The 15,297-nt window shown below is 44.1% G+C and overlaps 1 protein-coding gene across 1 annotated transcript in view; it reads left to right on the plus strand.

The window, feature by feature from the left end:
- Positions 1-15,297, plus strand: part of LOC146772835 (rho guanine nucleotide exchange factor 11-like) — a 337,239-nt gene that overhangs the window by 47,270 nt on the left and 274,672 nt on the right. Inside the window, 1 exon segment of the mRNA XM_085637036.1 lies at positions 8,590-8,704. Coding sequence (XP_085493162.1) covers positions 8,590-8,704 — 115 coding nt within the window.

Below are 15,297 nucleotides of genomic sequence, written 5' to 3' on the forward strand. Positions count from 1 at the left end.
CGGGACAGTCAAGTACTATAATCCATTATATGCGACTTTCTCAGACAATTAGTATATTTTATGTACATTTAAACTGGGGAGCGACCCTAACAGTTAGTCCTCTCCGCTGGTGTTTCTTAGTCTAACTGCCAATCGCAAAAAGTGCACAGTGCTAAATAATACAAAGGGGTCAGCGGAGAGTTTAAGAAATAAAAGGGCCACTTTAGCCTGTCTGATTTTGGAGCGTTTCAGAATGGTTTTTGAAAACCGTGTCCTTGGGTAGGCATAAAATGGGCAAATTAGGACGAAATGAAGGGTATCTTGCAGAGATCGTAGATCGCAGCCGCAACACCCTTTTATGCTTACATCGCTTGCAAAACCAGCTGGGACTGATAGAATATGGTGCAAAAGGTTTAGCCTGAATCTTGTCATCAGGAATCTATCCTGTCTATTGTGTATATTGGACAGGTAAAATTCCATGCCCACACAAGTTTTTGTGAGCTGGTATTGTCTTACGGTGCTTTTCCGCCCTTCCCTTTCCTCTCTAACCCTGGATGAATATCGTAGGAAGTCTGCCTTTATGACACCCTTGTCTCTGTTAGCTAGTGTGGCGGGATCATTAAAGAAATTGGCATGGTCCAGACTGTTTAGTGTGTCCCTTACATATGTAAGCCAGGGTATTTGCGGCCCCTTGTCCCCCTTCATACCATCCTCCAAGATTTGTCTACTTAGACTTGCCTCAGGGTTTGTCCAGATTTTAATCCAACAAATGATAGGTTTGAGGCAAGCCCTCTCACTAATATGGGAAATACCCAGCTCTTCGTGGACTAGAAAGGAAGGGGTGCTTTGAGGCACTTGCAGGAGTCTTCTTAAAAACTTGTTTTCCTCCAATTGAATTTTTTCCCCGTCTGTGAAGCCCCACACCTCACTTCCATACAGGGTTTTAGCGCAGCAAACAGAACTATATAAGTGCGCTATTTCATTGGGTGACCAACGGCCAAGTCTGCATGCATAAATCATTATTGACCCCACCGCACTAGGGTGTTGGCTACATTTGTGATTTACGAGGGGTTTAAAATTTAGGTCTTTATCGAATAGGATCCCCAGATAGTTAAAAAGTTTTACCTTCTCGAGTTTATGTGTACCTATGGTAAAAACGCAATTCGTTTGGGGGGTTTTACCCACTTCCATAACGTATGACTTTGTGAGGTTAGGAACTAGGTCAAGGTCTGCCATAAAACTAACAAATCCGCTAATGAGGGCCTGCAAGCTCCTACCTGTGCGCGCCAAGAGGACCGCGTCGTCTGCATATAGGAGGACGGGTATGCCTCTCCTCCCGATGCAGGGACAATCTGCCTCCAAGTCTCCGAGCGCCTTATCGAGCCCATTGATGTAGAGCGTGAACAGGAAGGGCGCAAGGATGCATCCTTGTCTCACCCCACCGCGACACTGAAAGTCCTCTGTGACATCGCCCTCATCAGTAAATCTGACCCGCGCCGTGGTGTTTTGGTGGAGCATTCGTAAAGCATGGATCAATCCTGGGTCCACGCCCATGGCTCTCAAGATTTCCCACAGCTTTCTTCTGTTCACACAGTCGAAAGCTGCTGAGAGGTCCATAAATGCCAAATAAACTGTACCTTCCCTGGCCACGGTGTACTTTGCCACCAGATGATAAAGATTAAGGCATGGTCAGTTGTGGAACGCCCATTTCGGAAACCATACTGCACATCCGTGATGATGTTGTTTTCATCGGCCCAAATCATTAAGCGGTTTAGAATGGCTCTCCCCAAGACCTTCGCCATTAACATCTATGAGGGATATTGGGCGATAACATTGTGGTTCATTTCTATTACCCTTCTTGAATATGGGCACGATGACGGCCGTAGACCAGGATCTAGGCATACCTACCTCAATAGCTGTGTTGAACACCCTAGTTAGTATGGGCGCCCAAAGGTCTAGCTGGCTTTTAAATAAATCTGGGGGTATCCCATCCGGCCCTGGCGCCTTTCTCAATACCAGGCCATCTATGCCCAATTGGACCTCAGCCACCGTAATGGGTGTCCAGGCACAGGAAGAGAGTCCTATGACTGGAATTGTCTGCTCCTCAAATTCCCCACGATTATACAAGCTGATGAAGTGCGCCTCCCACGCTTCTGGCAAGATATGAGACGCCACTTGGGGTTTGTTTGGGGGTTGGAAACACGGGGCATTTATTACCTTCCAGAAGCTGCTCAAGTCTCTGAGCTCTGCGGCCTCTCTTAAAGATTCCCATGCTTCAATTTGTAAGGAAGTTTTCCGCAACTTGGTCGCTTTTTTGTAGCGACTCCTGCATGCGGCGATCTTTCCTTTATCCTTTGGGACTGTTGTTAGAGCCAACTTCAGGTCCCTGTGGGCCTTTGAACAGTTCTTATCGAACCATCTAGGGTGAAAATCTGCCTGGGGCTTCGGTTTACTTCTTAAAAGGCTATCTATATGCTGAGCAGTACCCTCGAACGCTGTAATCAGGTCCGTCCCCTCTACGTTAGGATCTAGGCACCTCCAGGTGTAATTTTCTGCATTGGCGAGGAGAACTCTATGGAGTTCATTGCCATCAATGTTACTCCATTTAATTCTCCTCCCCTGATCCCTAGCCCTATATTCGCCCACGGTGGTCTTTTTAGCCACTTTGATACAGAGCGTGTCCACCAGTGACAATGCCAGAGGGTTATGGTCACTGAACACGCTTGGCTTTATCTCAAAGTGGCCTACCCTACTTTCTAAGACAATGGATATGAAGATGTAATCGATAATTGAGTCATTTCCCCTCCCCTTAAAGGACGGAACCATTGTATCAGGCGTCCCGCACCCAATCATGTCCATCGTGTGAGTTAGAGCAAACTTGCTCAAAATTCTGCTAAGTGCCAGACCCTCTCTGGAGTGCTCCGGGTGCCAGCCCTTAGTAGAAGGACAGGCATCCCACGTACCACCTTCCCATTTCAGGTGGGGGCACTGATGGCAGTTAAAATCCCCCATAAGGATTAACTGGGTGCCTGCATCCCTTGTGTCAATTAGGCTAGTAAGCCTCTCCTCCAGCTCAGCCAAATTTAACTGAGATTGTCCCGCATTATAAAAGTTTATAAAAATGATCTTTGTACCCTTAGATGTAAATCTTACACCCTGGAGGCAACTTGAATCCCACCCCAGGTCTACCCACCTCCCTTGCAGTGCCAATGCCACGAACATAATTAACCCACCCTTGGCGCGGCCCATGGGTGATTTCCGGGCCGCGACAAAAAACGATTTATAGCCTTCGAGGAATGACGCATTATTGCTTGTTTCCCATGTTTCCTGGAGACAGATGACATGATGTTTTTTAATGAAGTCTAGCCAGTCCAAATTTTGGGTCTTGGTTACAAGCCCTGCAATGTTCCAGGAAATCAGCCTCAGTTCTTTGTGATTTAAATCTGGGCCCTTGAGTGCTCCGGGCAACTTTCTTGGGGGAGTACACGTATTTAAACAGTTAACTGAAGGGGTCATGATTTCAGCTTCCCTCCCCAACCCTACTGCGTTGCCAACTACTAAATCTAAATCAGGTGCCCCTAGTTCCAGATCAGGTGCCCCTAATGGGTATGTGTCTCCAATAATGCGATGATTATCTGGTTCTATCTCAATCTCCCCGCTCCCTATTTTCGTCAGTCAGTCTTGCTCATCCAGGGCGGACAAACTTGAGAGGGGGGCAAATCTGTTCACTACATTACTACGAACCTCCTCCCTCCTTTTCTTAACGACCCCAGACCCCTGCCATCTCGTCCCAGTCTCTAGGGCTCTATTCTTGTAAAAGAAATGCAGGGGTAACATCCTAATACAGGACCCATTGCCACCCTCCTCGTGACGGTTATCAAGCAGATCTCTGACTAGCTCGGGGTGCCTAAAATTGACAATCACACAGTCGCCCGCAAATTTTTTCTCAGTGTTTCCAATCCAGGCAGCTCTCCTAGCCATAAGGATGTGCCTGTGCTGCAAACTCCTGGCAGATGTATTACTGAGTAGCCAGTGCGAGGCTTTATTAATCAGTGTGCTGGTCGTTTCTTCACTATCTTTGTTAAGACCAGCCACTCCTACTAACACAATCGAGTAGGGGCTAGAAGCGGGGGGTAAATCCAGTGTCTGGAGGCCTGGGGTACTCTGGGCGCAAACATTCCCAATGATCTTGTCAGCATTATCAGGCTCTTTTAGTCCCCGACAGACGTCCTTAGGGTCAGGAAGGATTCGTGTGTTACCCTGGGCCTTACAACACGGGATCCCGTTACTTGTATTCACTTGTTCCAAGTGTATTTCCCTGTGATCTCTGGGCCCGGGGTCAATATTAGTAGCGGCCTTATTCCCACAATCAGCCATTACTGGTTCCTCCTCCCTCCTCTGTGGCTTGGTCCTGGATGGCTGTCCGCTAACTGGGTCTACCATCCTACTTATTTTCCCAACCAGGTTGGAAATTGCTGTCATGACTGGATGTAGAAGTAGGAGCTGTTCCATTTTTTCCCCAAATGCTGTGGTGATGTCATGCAGCCCCACCACCCCGTTTATATTTTGGCAAGCTGGACATACTGTGTTCTCAGGGTTCATATTACCTCCTTTGCAAGGCTTGGTTTGCCCTCTGCGGCTAGGCTTGCTAGGACGGTTTGCTAAGAGCGTTCCACCTCTATCTAGGTGCCCTGTCACTAGTTGGGATCTCTTGGAGCATGTAATCACTTCACTAATGGGGGCCTGTGTGGGTTCTGTATTAGGCGCTAATCGTTGGACGCTAGTCGCCCCCCTTAGATCTTCTCCTCCCAATGTATTATTTTCGATAACCAACAGGGTGTTGGTATTGCCAGACAATTGCTTCAGGCTGCCTTTATTGGTGAGGTCTGTTATGGTCGGGCCTAATGTATCTGAGTACCCCTGTGAACTACACTCTGCCACCGTTAGTATGTCAGTGGAGTCGGACTGGATTGGATGGGCTTGTGTTACTTGGGATAAACGGGCCCCTCCACCGGGCGTGGGGCAGAGAGCTATATTGCCCAACGAGGACCGTTTCTTGGCTATTAGGGAATCTAGCGAGAGCCGCTGCTCGGTCAGCTGGATCTCATGGGCTAACAGTGACTCGGCGCGTATAGTAAAAGCGTCCAGGGTACCCTTTACCCCTCCCTCCATCCTTGGTTGGTGGTTCTTTGACTTGACCATGGTCCAGAATTTTTTTTATTTGTTATTGTTGACGTTACCCCACCTGTTTATACTAACGCAGAAATTGGGGGTAATGTGCCTGATAAGTACAGTATCCACATCAATGCCTCTTAGTGGACACCTCAGACCCACCAATGGGGACTGTCAAAGAAATCAATCTTAACAGCACCAAATAACATACATATAACTAGGAGTAAAACGACCTGATTAACAGTGCTGGATGCAAGAGTCTCGGAGTCCAATGGATGAGGCCGGGGATACTTCCACACAGTTAGCATCCCGCGTAGGCGCAAGGAACAGGGCCAGGCCCGGCCTCCTTTGGCTCCAGACGGCCACAGACGGCCCGCCCTTTGCCCGGGCTTAGCCCGGCTGGTCCCGCGGAGGAAGTCTGCAGCTTATGAGCGCCTCCGGGCGCGAAAGCGAGATTGTTTGGGGCGGGGCCACTGCAGGGGCTTCTGGGGGCTGTGGTCTCCTGCCTCCGTCACCACGAGGACCGCAGCAGCCACCCCAGCAGAAAGCGGTTACAACACCTCGGGCGCCGTGCAGTCAAGCGTCCCCTCCAAGGTTCAGGTAAAGTTTAAATAGGCGCTGAATCCTGCAAATTGAGGCTCCCCAGTCATAATTGTGACCTAGCATGTTGTCATCCTTACATGTGTCGAGTACATGCACATGCAAGTGGCTGTGCTTTTTGTGGCTGACTTCTAGTGTGTCTCTCATCCCCAGGTACTTGCGCATGCCGTCTGCTGGTTGCATTGTTGTGGCACTGCTATTCCTCATGGACACGTCATCGTGTGCTGACTCAGCGTTACACGCACGGACAAGTTTGGAAGTCTCCTTAGGGTAAGGGATGCATCAGGGGTGTATTGGGTGTGGCAGTTGTTTACGATGTGTGCACACTGCCCCTGTCGATGTTTGGTTCCTCTGCAGACATGTCGCATCACCATGGGACACATGACATGCAGCTGGGAACACCTGAATAGATGGTCAGACTTGTTGACAGTCATCTGTGATGGGATTGTGGATTGTGATGATGGCATCAATGTGTGTTACACTGCCCTCGGACACATACGGTTTGCATTGGCTTGACATGGTGTGGGACTTCCACATCAGAGGATCAATGGTGTATGGCAGCCTCTCCGTGAGCAGCAGGGGGTGTTTAGCTGTTAGCCGACACTTGTGTGCCAGTTCCATGGCTATCACGCATTTGTGCTGCAGAAGGGGGGTTCCAGTGTTGGACCCACATGTTACTCCACATGACCTGTTCATGTGTACTCCGAGTTGCCTCTGCATTCCCGAACACATGAATAATAAAGGTGTCCCTATGCCTCCAAGGTGCCTCTTCTCAGTCAATGCTGGTGTGTTGCCACGGTGCATCCGGCATGTCTGGCATGGTTTTCCGTGATAGTGGCTATGTGTCTATGTGTAGAGTAGCAAGATGCTAGCTGTTTGTGTGGGATTAGACTGTGTATTGTGCATGATGTCCATGACTGTGTGGGTATTGTGACATGTGCCATCCCCATGCATCCAACGTTGGCCAGGCCACCATTCTCTGCATCCACCTGACTCAAGCCTGCAGGACATGGTTCTGCAACCTGTCCACACATACCTGGGTGCCCCACAGGACACTCCACATGATCCCTGACCTCTGCGCATGGCTGTCGCTGTACTCAATATGTCTGTCGGCACGGTTGTGCGGCCATCCCCTCAGCTGGTTGGGCCCATCACGGGTGTGTATGGTGCTCCATGTCTGTCTTGCCTAATACAATGTGACCCATGTGTGTCCTGTGCCAGACTCAGGCCCCAGGGTGTGGATGGTTGAAGTCAAATGAGAACTCAGGCATGGTTAGACTTTACAAGACACATGTAAGGTAATAATGCAAAATGTAGGCATCTTCTCTTTATGGTGTAACTTTTTATTTTGGTTGGGGTACGTGGGGGGGGTATGACATGAGGGGCTTTCCGGGTGTGTGGAATCCAAAGTTCACTAGGGGAGTTGGTGTCCTTGCCATTGGAAATCCTCAGAGTCCATGCCACAGTCTTTGTCAACATTGGTCAGACAGTGACCAGCAAGTCCATGTGGCAGAGAATGTCTTTTGCTGCTGTGCTGCTGTTGGTCCAGTGGGCCAGGTGTCCTGGGAGATGGTGCTGTTGCACTGACCCTCACGGTCTTTTCCGTGGACGACCCGCCCTCCTGCGGGGACCCTCAGAAGCAGGCCGTGACGATGTTTGGGATGCTCCGTCGGATGTCTCCTCCTCCTCCTCCTCATCCCTCCCTGTGGGTGGTGATGTTCTACGCCTGGTGGCACAGGGAGGGTTGCCCATGTTGTCGGCTATCCGACGGAGTGTACTGTGAATTCCCGTGAACACCGTCACGAGCTCAGCCTGTCTGTCCTCCATCCGCCCTTGGTGTCGCAGTAGACAGGCATGTTGCTCCGCATGTTGCTGGGCCTGCTGGGTCTTGATCTCCTCGAGGATGGACACAACCTGGGCCATGCCCGTGGTGTCCTGCCGGTATGTGTCCAGGATGTTTCTGACATGGGAATATACCGGTTCCGCAGCCAACCGGTCAGGCTCGCGCCTCCGCCGTCCTCCACTCCCACCACCCCTGCCCACTTGCACCTGGCCTGCCCTTGTGGGCACATCGGGTCTCCGGGACCCCTGAGGGGTGGCATTGGCGTTGTCGCCTGCCTCCTCCTGGGTGCCCGGTACACCGTGTCCCTCCTGGCCAGCCTGGCTGCATTGTGGTGGTGGGGCAGGGATCCTGGGTGTTTCCTGGGATGTGGCAGGAGTGGGGGTGGTGGTTTGCCCAGTTGTACCTGACGCAGGTGCTGCAGGTGGTTGGACACCAGAGGGGCTAGGTTGGTCGGGGTCGGGTTCGTTCACATAGTGGTGAGAGGCTATATTCCTGCTTGTAAACAATCACTGGCATTTTGCTGTTTGCACGTGCGTTGCACAACGCAGCACACATGGAAACAGCAAAAATGAGGAGAAATAAGGCATTTTTCCTCATTTCGCCTGTTTAAGACCAGATTGTTCCTGGTCTTAATTTTGGCGCTGTCTCATATTTACGCTGCTCTTCTAAATAGGGGGCAGCGTCAAAATCAATGGGTGTTGTGGTGGACCCCTCGAAAAGTACCTTTCATTTTGAAGATTGAGACCATAGTTGCATAAATGCATAAAACACAAACGTAGTTTATAATGGCTGAAAACTTGTACCCAAAGCAGTTCACATATTTCTCGATCATGCATTGATATAAATATAGATGATGACCAGCAGTTGTAGCTAGATCATTTGTCAGTGCTTTAGTTGTGAGATACACAAGTAGTATTAACATGAAGGGTTGTCTTGAGAATATGTATGGTCACTATGGGCACACATAACATTTTGTCCTCTTGTCTGGCACCTAGATATTCCTTCGTATCGGAAGTATGTAATTCTGCGCTATGTGAACCAGCATCAGCTGCGGGTGTTGGAGTGGCTGTCATCAGCAAGCTTTCATGATGGTATTCTGGTCCCTGAAAGGTAGGCGAATGGTTCTGCTGTAGCAATCTATTCTATAATCTATAAAGTGACTAAAGTTGTAGGAATTCACTGCCTAATAGGATATTGTCTCAAAGCATTTGTCACCATACCCCTTCTGTGGGAATCCATGTTTGCTTCCGTGTTACCTACCCATTACAAACAAAATACTTCTCCATGAACTATAACTTTCCAAAATGCATTCACTCTGATTCAGGTTTTCATGTTTTTGATTTTATGAGTTCCTTATTATTTCTGCTTGTTGCATGTTTCCGGTTATTTAAAGGGCAATAACAATGTCGGTCGGAAAACCTCTGACCTCTAGTCCAAAGCTTCCCAACTTTGGTCAGAGACTTTCCGGGACACTCGGTCGGTTTGTGGCCCAACGCCTGATTACGAAGTTTGTGGTCGGAATGTAAACCAGACAGTCGTTCCAACTCAGTTCTGGCCGGTGCTCAGAGGGTTCCTGTCAATTGGAACCACACCGTAACCCCCTATGGATGGCATTTGCGCCGCCGGTATTACGATGTTTCCAACATGGAAAGGCTGTCGGAAAGCGACTTTGATGGGCCCTGCCCCCATGGTCTAAGGCCGGTGGTCCAGGGGGTACCCAGGGTACCCCCCTGTGAAACCCTGCACTGTAAGGCTGGTACCATTCTGCAGGGTTTTACACATGCACCCATTTCTCTATAGGATCCTGTATTATGGTCAGTTTATGGCTGTAACACAAGCTCACATAGAGAACAGTGGGAATTCAACCAAACAGTGTTCGGAACCGCCGACCTCAGGTCGGTCGGTCCTCCTGAGTCCAAGATGGTGTCGGTTGGGTGGCAACTCCAACATCGTGATAAGCCCCTTAGTATTCAATTTGTAATGTTGAAGGTGAGCTGGTTATTGGGGCAGAAATAACAGTTTTGTACAATTGCACATTCCTCAGAACGTTAGTATGCATTGCCTATATTTTTAATGTTGGATTTGTTTTGGCCCGGTTCACTGACAAAATGTAATCCCCAAAAATATACCCATACAAAAATATTGTGACATAAATATCAATGTCAAAAATATAGTTATGCTATACTTATCATGTAAATTACAAACATTTCAAGAAAGAAAAAAATTCTCATATCATTGTATTAACTATTGTTTCTATAAAAATATATAAATGTAAATAGTAAACATTAAATATATTATTAATAACACTAATGCAATAAAAATTAAATATATGTAATGGTTTAATAAAAAGAAAACAATTTTAATTATTTCCAAAAAGTAAAACACACATATATATTAATATCTATAAATTTATTTACATAGATCTAATTAAAAAATATTATTCAACTAATAATTTTAATTTATAGTATAATGTAATCATTTTTGTAAATGTAATAATATATATATACCATAAAATATATTTAAAACATCATTTTTATTACAAATAAAACATTTAACTAATACAAAATTGCAATTTACAAAAAATGTATTAAATATTAAAAACATTATTATTATCATTTTCAAGAAACGAAAACATACTAATATACATTTAAACAATATAAACTACACTATAAAATGCATATACTATTCTCACTACAATTTAGACAAATGTAGGGAAAGTGTTGGATTGCGGAGGGGTAACATTTACAATTCCCAACCCAGTCCGTGAAACAGTAGGGAACGTGTTAGATAGTGGAGGTGTAAAAGTTACTACCCCCACTCCAGTCAGTGCATCAGTAGGGAAAGTGTGTTCTAGAAGTGGAGGGTTTAAAATTTGCTCCCTCTCCAGTCAGTGCAAGTATAGTGAAAGAGATGAATTGCGAAGGGGTAAAATGTACTGTTCCCACTCCAGTCAAAGCAACAGGAGGGAAACTATATGATTGCAGAGAAATTAAAATGTAATATTCCCACTCCGGCCAGTGCAAGATTATGAAAAGGGGTGGACTGTAAAGGGAGTAAGGAAAGTTGGAATGCCAAGGGGTAAATGTACTATTCTTACTCCAGTCAGAGGAACAGTAGGGAAAGTGTTGGATTGCGGAGGTGTAAAATGTACTATTCCCACTCCAGTCAGTGCCACAATAAGGAACATGTTGGATAGCGGAGGGGTGATATTTACCATTCCTACTCCAGTCAGTGCAATAGTAGGGAAAGTGTTGGACTTTTTTTTGAACAATTAACTATTTCCACTCCAGTCAGTGCAGCATTAGAAACAGACTAACTTGAACAGATCAATATTTATTACAACGTTTAATAAATATATTAAATAACTATAAATATTATTATAATGAATATACAAAGCCACGGGCCTGATTACGAGTTTTGCGGTGCTTCACCAGCTTTGCACCGGCACAGCACCGCCAAAGCCATGAATGGTCCGCCCACCAGAGTACGAGTTCAACTCATGTCTTGCAGGCTTTTCTTTTACTGTTCCCAAGAGGGTGCCCTGAAAACTGGCACCACAATAGGAACGCAAAAGCAGTTCCAGCACGGCTTGGACTGTGAAGTCCAATCCATGCTGGAACTTGGTGTGAATGCAAACAGGGAGGCACATCTTGTGGCCCCTTGAATGCATTACCATGCCTCCGGGGACATTGGGGCCTTGTAAGGCCCGCTTTGTTTTCCCACGCCAGTCTTTTCATGGCGGGCTCACTGCAATGAAAAGGCTGGCAGTGGGGTAATTCATAATATGTTCGGTGGGCCGTGGCAGTCCTGCCTTGCAGATTGGATATCCCTGTCCGCTGTGCCACTGCCAGGGAACGGCAGATCCCTGGCGCAGCCAGCTCAGAGGTGGCAGTCCAAATGGCCACATATGAATAGGATGGCCACAGGACTGCCACCGCGAGTCTGGTGGTCAAAGACCGCTAGACTCGTAATTTGGCGCTAAAGTCCCAAATTAATATTAACCAATAAAGACAATGTTATTTACATTTAAAAAGCACAACACAATTAGCACATACAATAATAAATAACATATTTATAGAACACATATCTAAAATAAGTACACAACACATATATAAAATAAAATCTTTAATAGGTATTATTTACTTGTTGCATAATTAAATATTTATCAAATTATTAATAATACTTAACCCTTACTAAAATAATTTTTATTTAATTAACCATGATGAATATATAAAATAAAAAAAACATAATTTTTCATAATGAATTGTCAATTAAATTATTAATATTAGTTACCTATAATACAATTATACTTAAGTAACTTCACTTCATTTAATCCTACAAATGCCACAACTTACACCAAATATATAACATAAGGAATATCTGAATTATATATTTTACATAATTATCATTTGAATAATTATCATAAATTAACATTATTACTTAATTATTATAATTTCCTGCACACTCTTTAACCATACAAAATACATACCCCAAAAAATGCTAGCGTTACCCAATTCACATAATTAATTGTCAATTAAATTAATAATATTAATTAACATGGTATTATTAATTACAATTTACTTCCACCCTATACCCCTACAAAGCACACATACACACCTGAAATATAATTAAAAAATTATTTATACAATTAACATAGTTAATTATCAATTAGATAATTAATATTAATTAAGAACTATTTAGTAATTAATTGTAATTAATTTACTTTGCACCACATACATCTACAAAACACACAACCTGCACATCAAAGTTAATTAACAAAATAAAATTAATTTTACAATTAACAAATAATTAATCATCAAATAAATAACAAATATAAATTAAAAATCAATTATTAATTAATTATAATTAATTTACTTCTCACCCTATACCCAATATAAACCCCACCACCCATTATGTTACTATATACAATTTAATTTCAAATTTATTAACAATTTCAAAACAATATTAAAATACCTTAACAACAATTAAACAAACATTTTATAAAATATTCAATTTAAATAAATATTACAATACATAAAAATATTTTAAAACTATATTCTTTAAAGCAATATTTTTATAAACTATATTAATGACTTTGATACAGCTAAAATCGATATTACTTAAAATCAAAATTGTTGACAAGGATATCCTTGCACACAATATTTCTGTGTGATGATATTACAGACTCAATATTTCTGTCTGTCGATATTTTGTCTGAACACCATTTGGCCCATTGTATGTTTGTATTTACATGTGCTTTCAGTTTGTGTTGCAGCATGATGAAAGTGCTAAACTGTTTAGTAATATATTGCTGCATTTGTTTGTTTTGTATGTTATTGTTTACTCACTGATATCTGTATTCCCTTAAAGTTTCTTTATGTACAGTATTCTTTGAGATTCTGCTGGCACAAAAGTTGCATGGCTTCATTCCTTCATCAATGTTGAAGAGATTGCAATGACAATTAATTACTGATACAGGCTTCTAAAAGCAGACTCCTCATCTTTTAAAATACTACCCAGGCTTCAGACCGGGAAAATCTTTTTTGTCAGACATGTTTTTATTGACTTTCCAATACATAACATGGCAATACATTCGAAAAAAGGATCCCTTTATGGCTTTCCCTAATCTATATCATAACACAGCATTTGTTGGACAGTCAGGGTATCCCCCCTCTCTGAGCATTAAAGACGTTGCCTGAACTAATAAAACATATTGGCCCCATAATCTCCCCAAATTATGCCCCTCATACCCCACTCCCTTTCAACTTGAACCAGAAAAGAAAGGAAATAAAAACAGAAAAATGCAGGAATTTTCAACCTAAAATTAAGGAAGAAAAGAAGGCCTAGCAGTACGTTCGGGTGACATGGGATTAAGCATGTACCTTACAGTTAGTACGCTAGTGGTGGGGGTCTCACTGTTTAGAAATGGAAGAGATGAATCGCTTTCACCTGCAAAGGGCAGCCTACTAGTGGGAGACCTTCGGAGAGGTAGCTGACCAAGGGGCCCCAGGTGAATTCAAAGTTTTTGAAGTTGTCTCTAAAGATATCACTAATGCTTTCCATTGTAACTGCTTGCTAGAGTCATGCATGCCATTGTGTTAGGGCTGGTGCTTCCCTCTTTTTCCAGGCTGTGGCAATTGCCATTTTCACTGCCCCCAGGCAGATCCACATTATAGCCTGGTCTGATTTTGTTTGATTTTTATGGAGATAAATTGTAGGCCCAGAAGTGCGAAATCCGGGGTGTCTGAGACGGAGTCTCCTAGCATATCTTTGTGTTGGGCTCAGATTTCAGTTCAAAAGGGCTGGACCATCAGGCAGTCCCACCATAAATGTCAAAAATCAGCTAGTAAACTACAGTGGTTTCAGTTTCCAGAGGACATCCCAAATTACTCTTCTCCACTATTGCCCTGTCCATGTGGAGCCAGTTTTTGTCCGACTCTCGCTGGGACCGCTCAGTAATGACTCAAAGTTAAGTCGCTTTATAACACAAAGCTAAGTCAGGGAGTGCTAGGCTTCCTTTGTCTTCCGGTTTCTGGAGGAGGCTAAAGGGTAGGCATGCTCTTTTATTTTGCCAGATACATTTTGTGAAAAGGGTGTGAAAGCAAGGTAGATAATTGCGTTCTAATTCCACATGTAAGCTCTGGAAGAGATGAAGACATTTTGGTAGGACCACCATTTTAATGGCATGTATTCTCCCCAGCCAAGACATGTATATGGGAGCCCACCTCTTAATATCGATCTTAAATTGGCGAAGAAGTGGCGGGTAGTTAGCTATAAATTACCCTGAGATCTTAGGAGCTATCTTCATATCAAGGTATGTGAGCTCATTCTTTGCCCATTGGAAGGGGGTTACAGCTACCAATGCTCTCATCTCCTTGTCAGACAGAGTCAAGTTAAGAAGGAAGGATTTGGGTAGGTTATCTGGGGATACTCTGATCTTCAGGCCCTCCAAGTTGTCGAAACCATGTTCTTACAATTCATTTTGGCAGTCCCGGGTAGTACCTCCTCATACGTCTGTCACTCTGAATTGGGCATTCCATCTGTCACAGATATTATAAAAGTGGAACCAATCATGTTACGGCACAGAATATGGACATCTGTAGAAACCAACCGCAACAAGGATATTTTAAATTATATTTTTAAACTCGATGGTGTTTAAAGAATTGCGTGGCCAAAGTATGTGCCGGATTTTATGCATGATCTAGGCCACCCAGAGTTCTATACTAAGCCGAGCACAATGGACACTTTGACAAGAAAAGTGTTAAAAATGAAAGGTTTAACCCTACTCTAATCCCTCAGACTAACAGTAGAAATATCAAAGCCTACAGTATTGCATAACCTGATGATCTTAACTACGCATAGCATTCAACCATATCTCACATTAGTCTGCGGCACGTATGACAGACTCCTTTGTACAAGATTTAGACTAGGGATACTGCATAGACTAATGAGTTTCCCGAAGATGAATGATTGGTCGAGAGTTATGCAACTGTGCACTTGTGATGATCGCTCACAGCAAACAGTTCAGCGAAATATAGGAAATTGATTTTAATGCGACTGTCTGATTTTCCAAAATCTAATTATGTAAAGAGGATCCAAATATTTGACCTTTAAACGTCTGAGCACTACATGATTCAATGTACGGTGTCTAATTATTTCCATGTGTTTTGCTGTGCTATCTTGTGTAATACTTATATGATTTT

Source organism: Triturus cristatus, chromosome 12 (genome assembly GCF_964204655.1).
Source record: "Triturus cristatus chromosome 12, aTriCri1.1, whole genome shotgun sequence".
NCBI classification, from domain to species: Eukaryota; Metazoa; Chordata; class Amphibia; order Caudata; family Salamandridae; genus Triturus; species Triturus cristatus.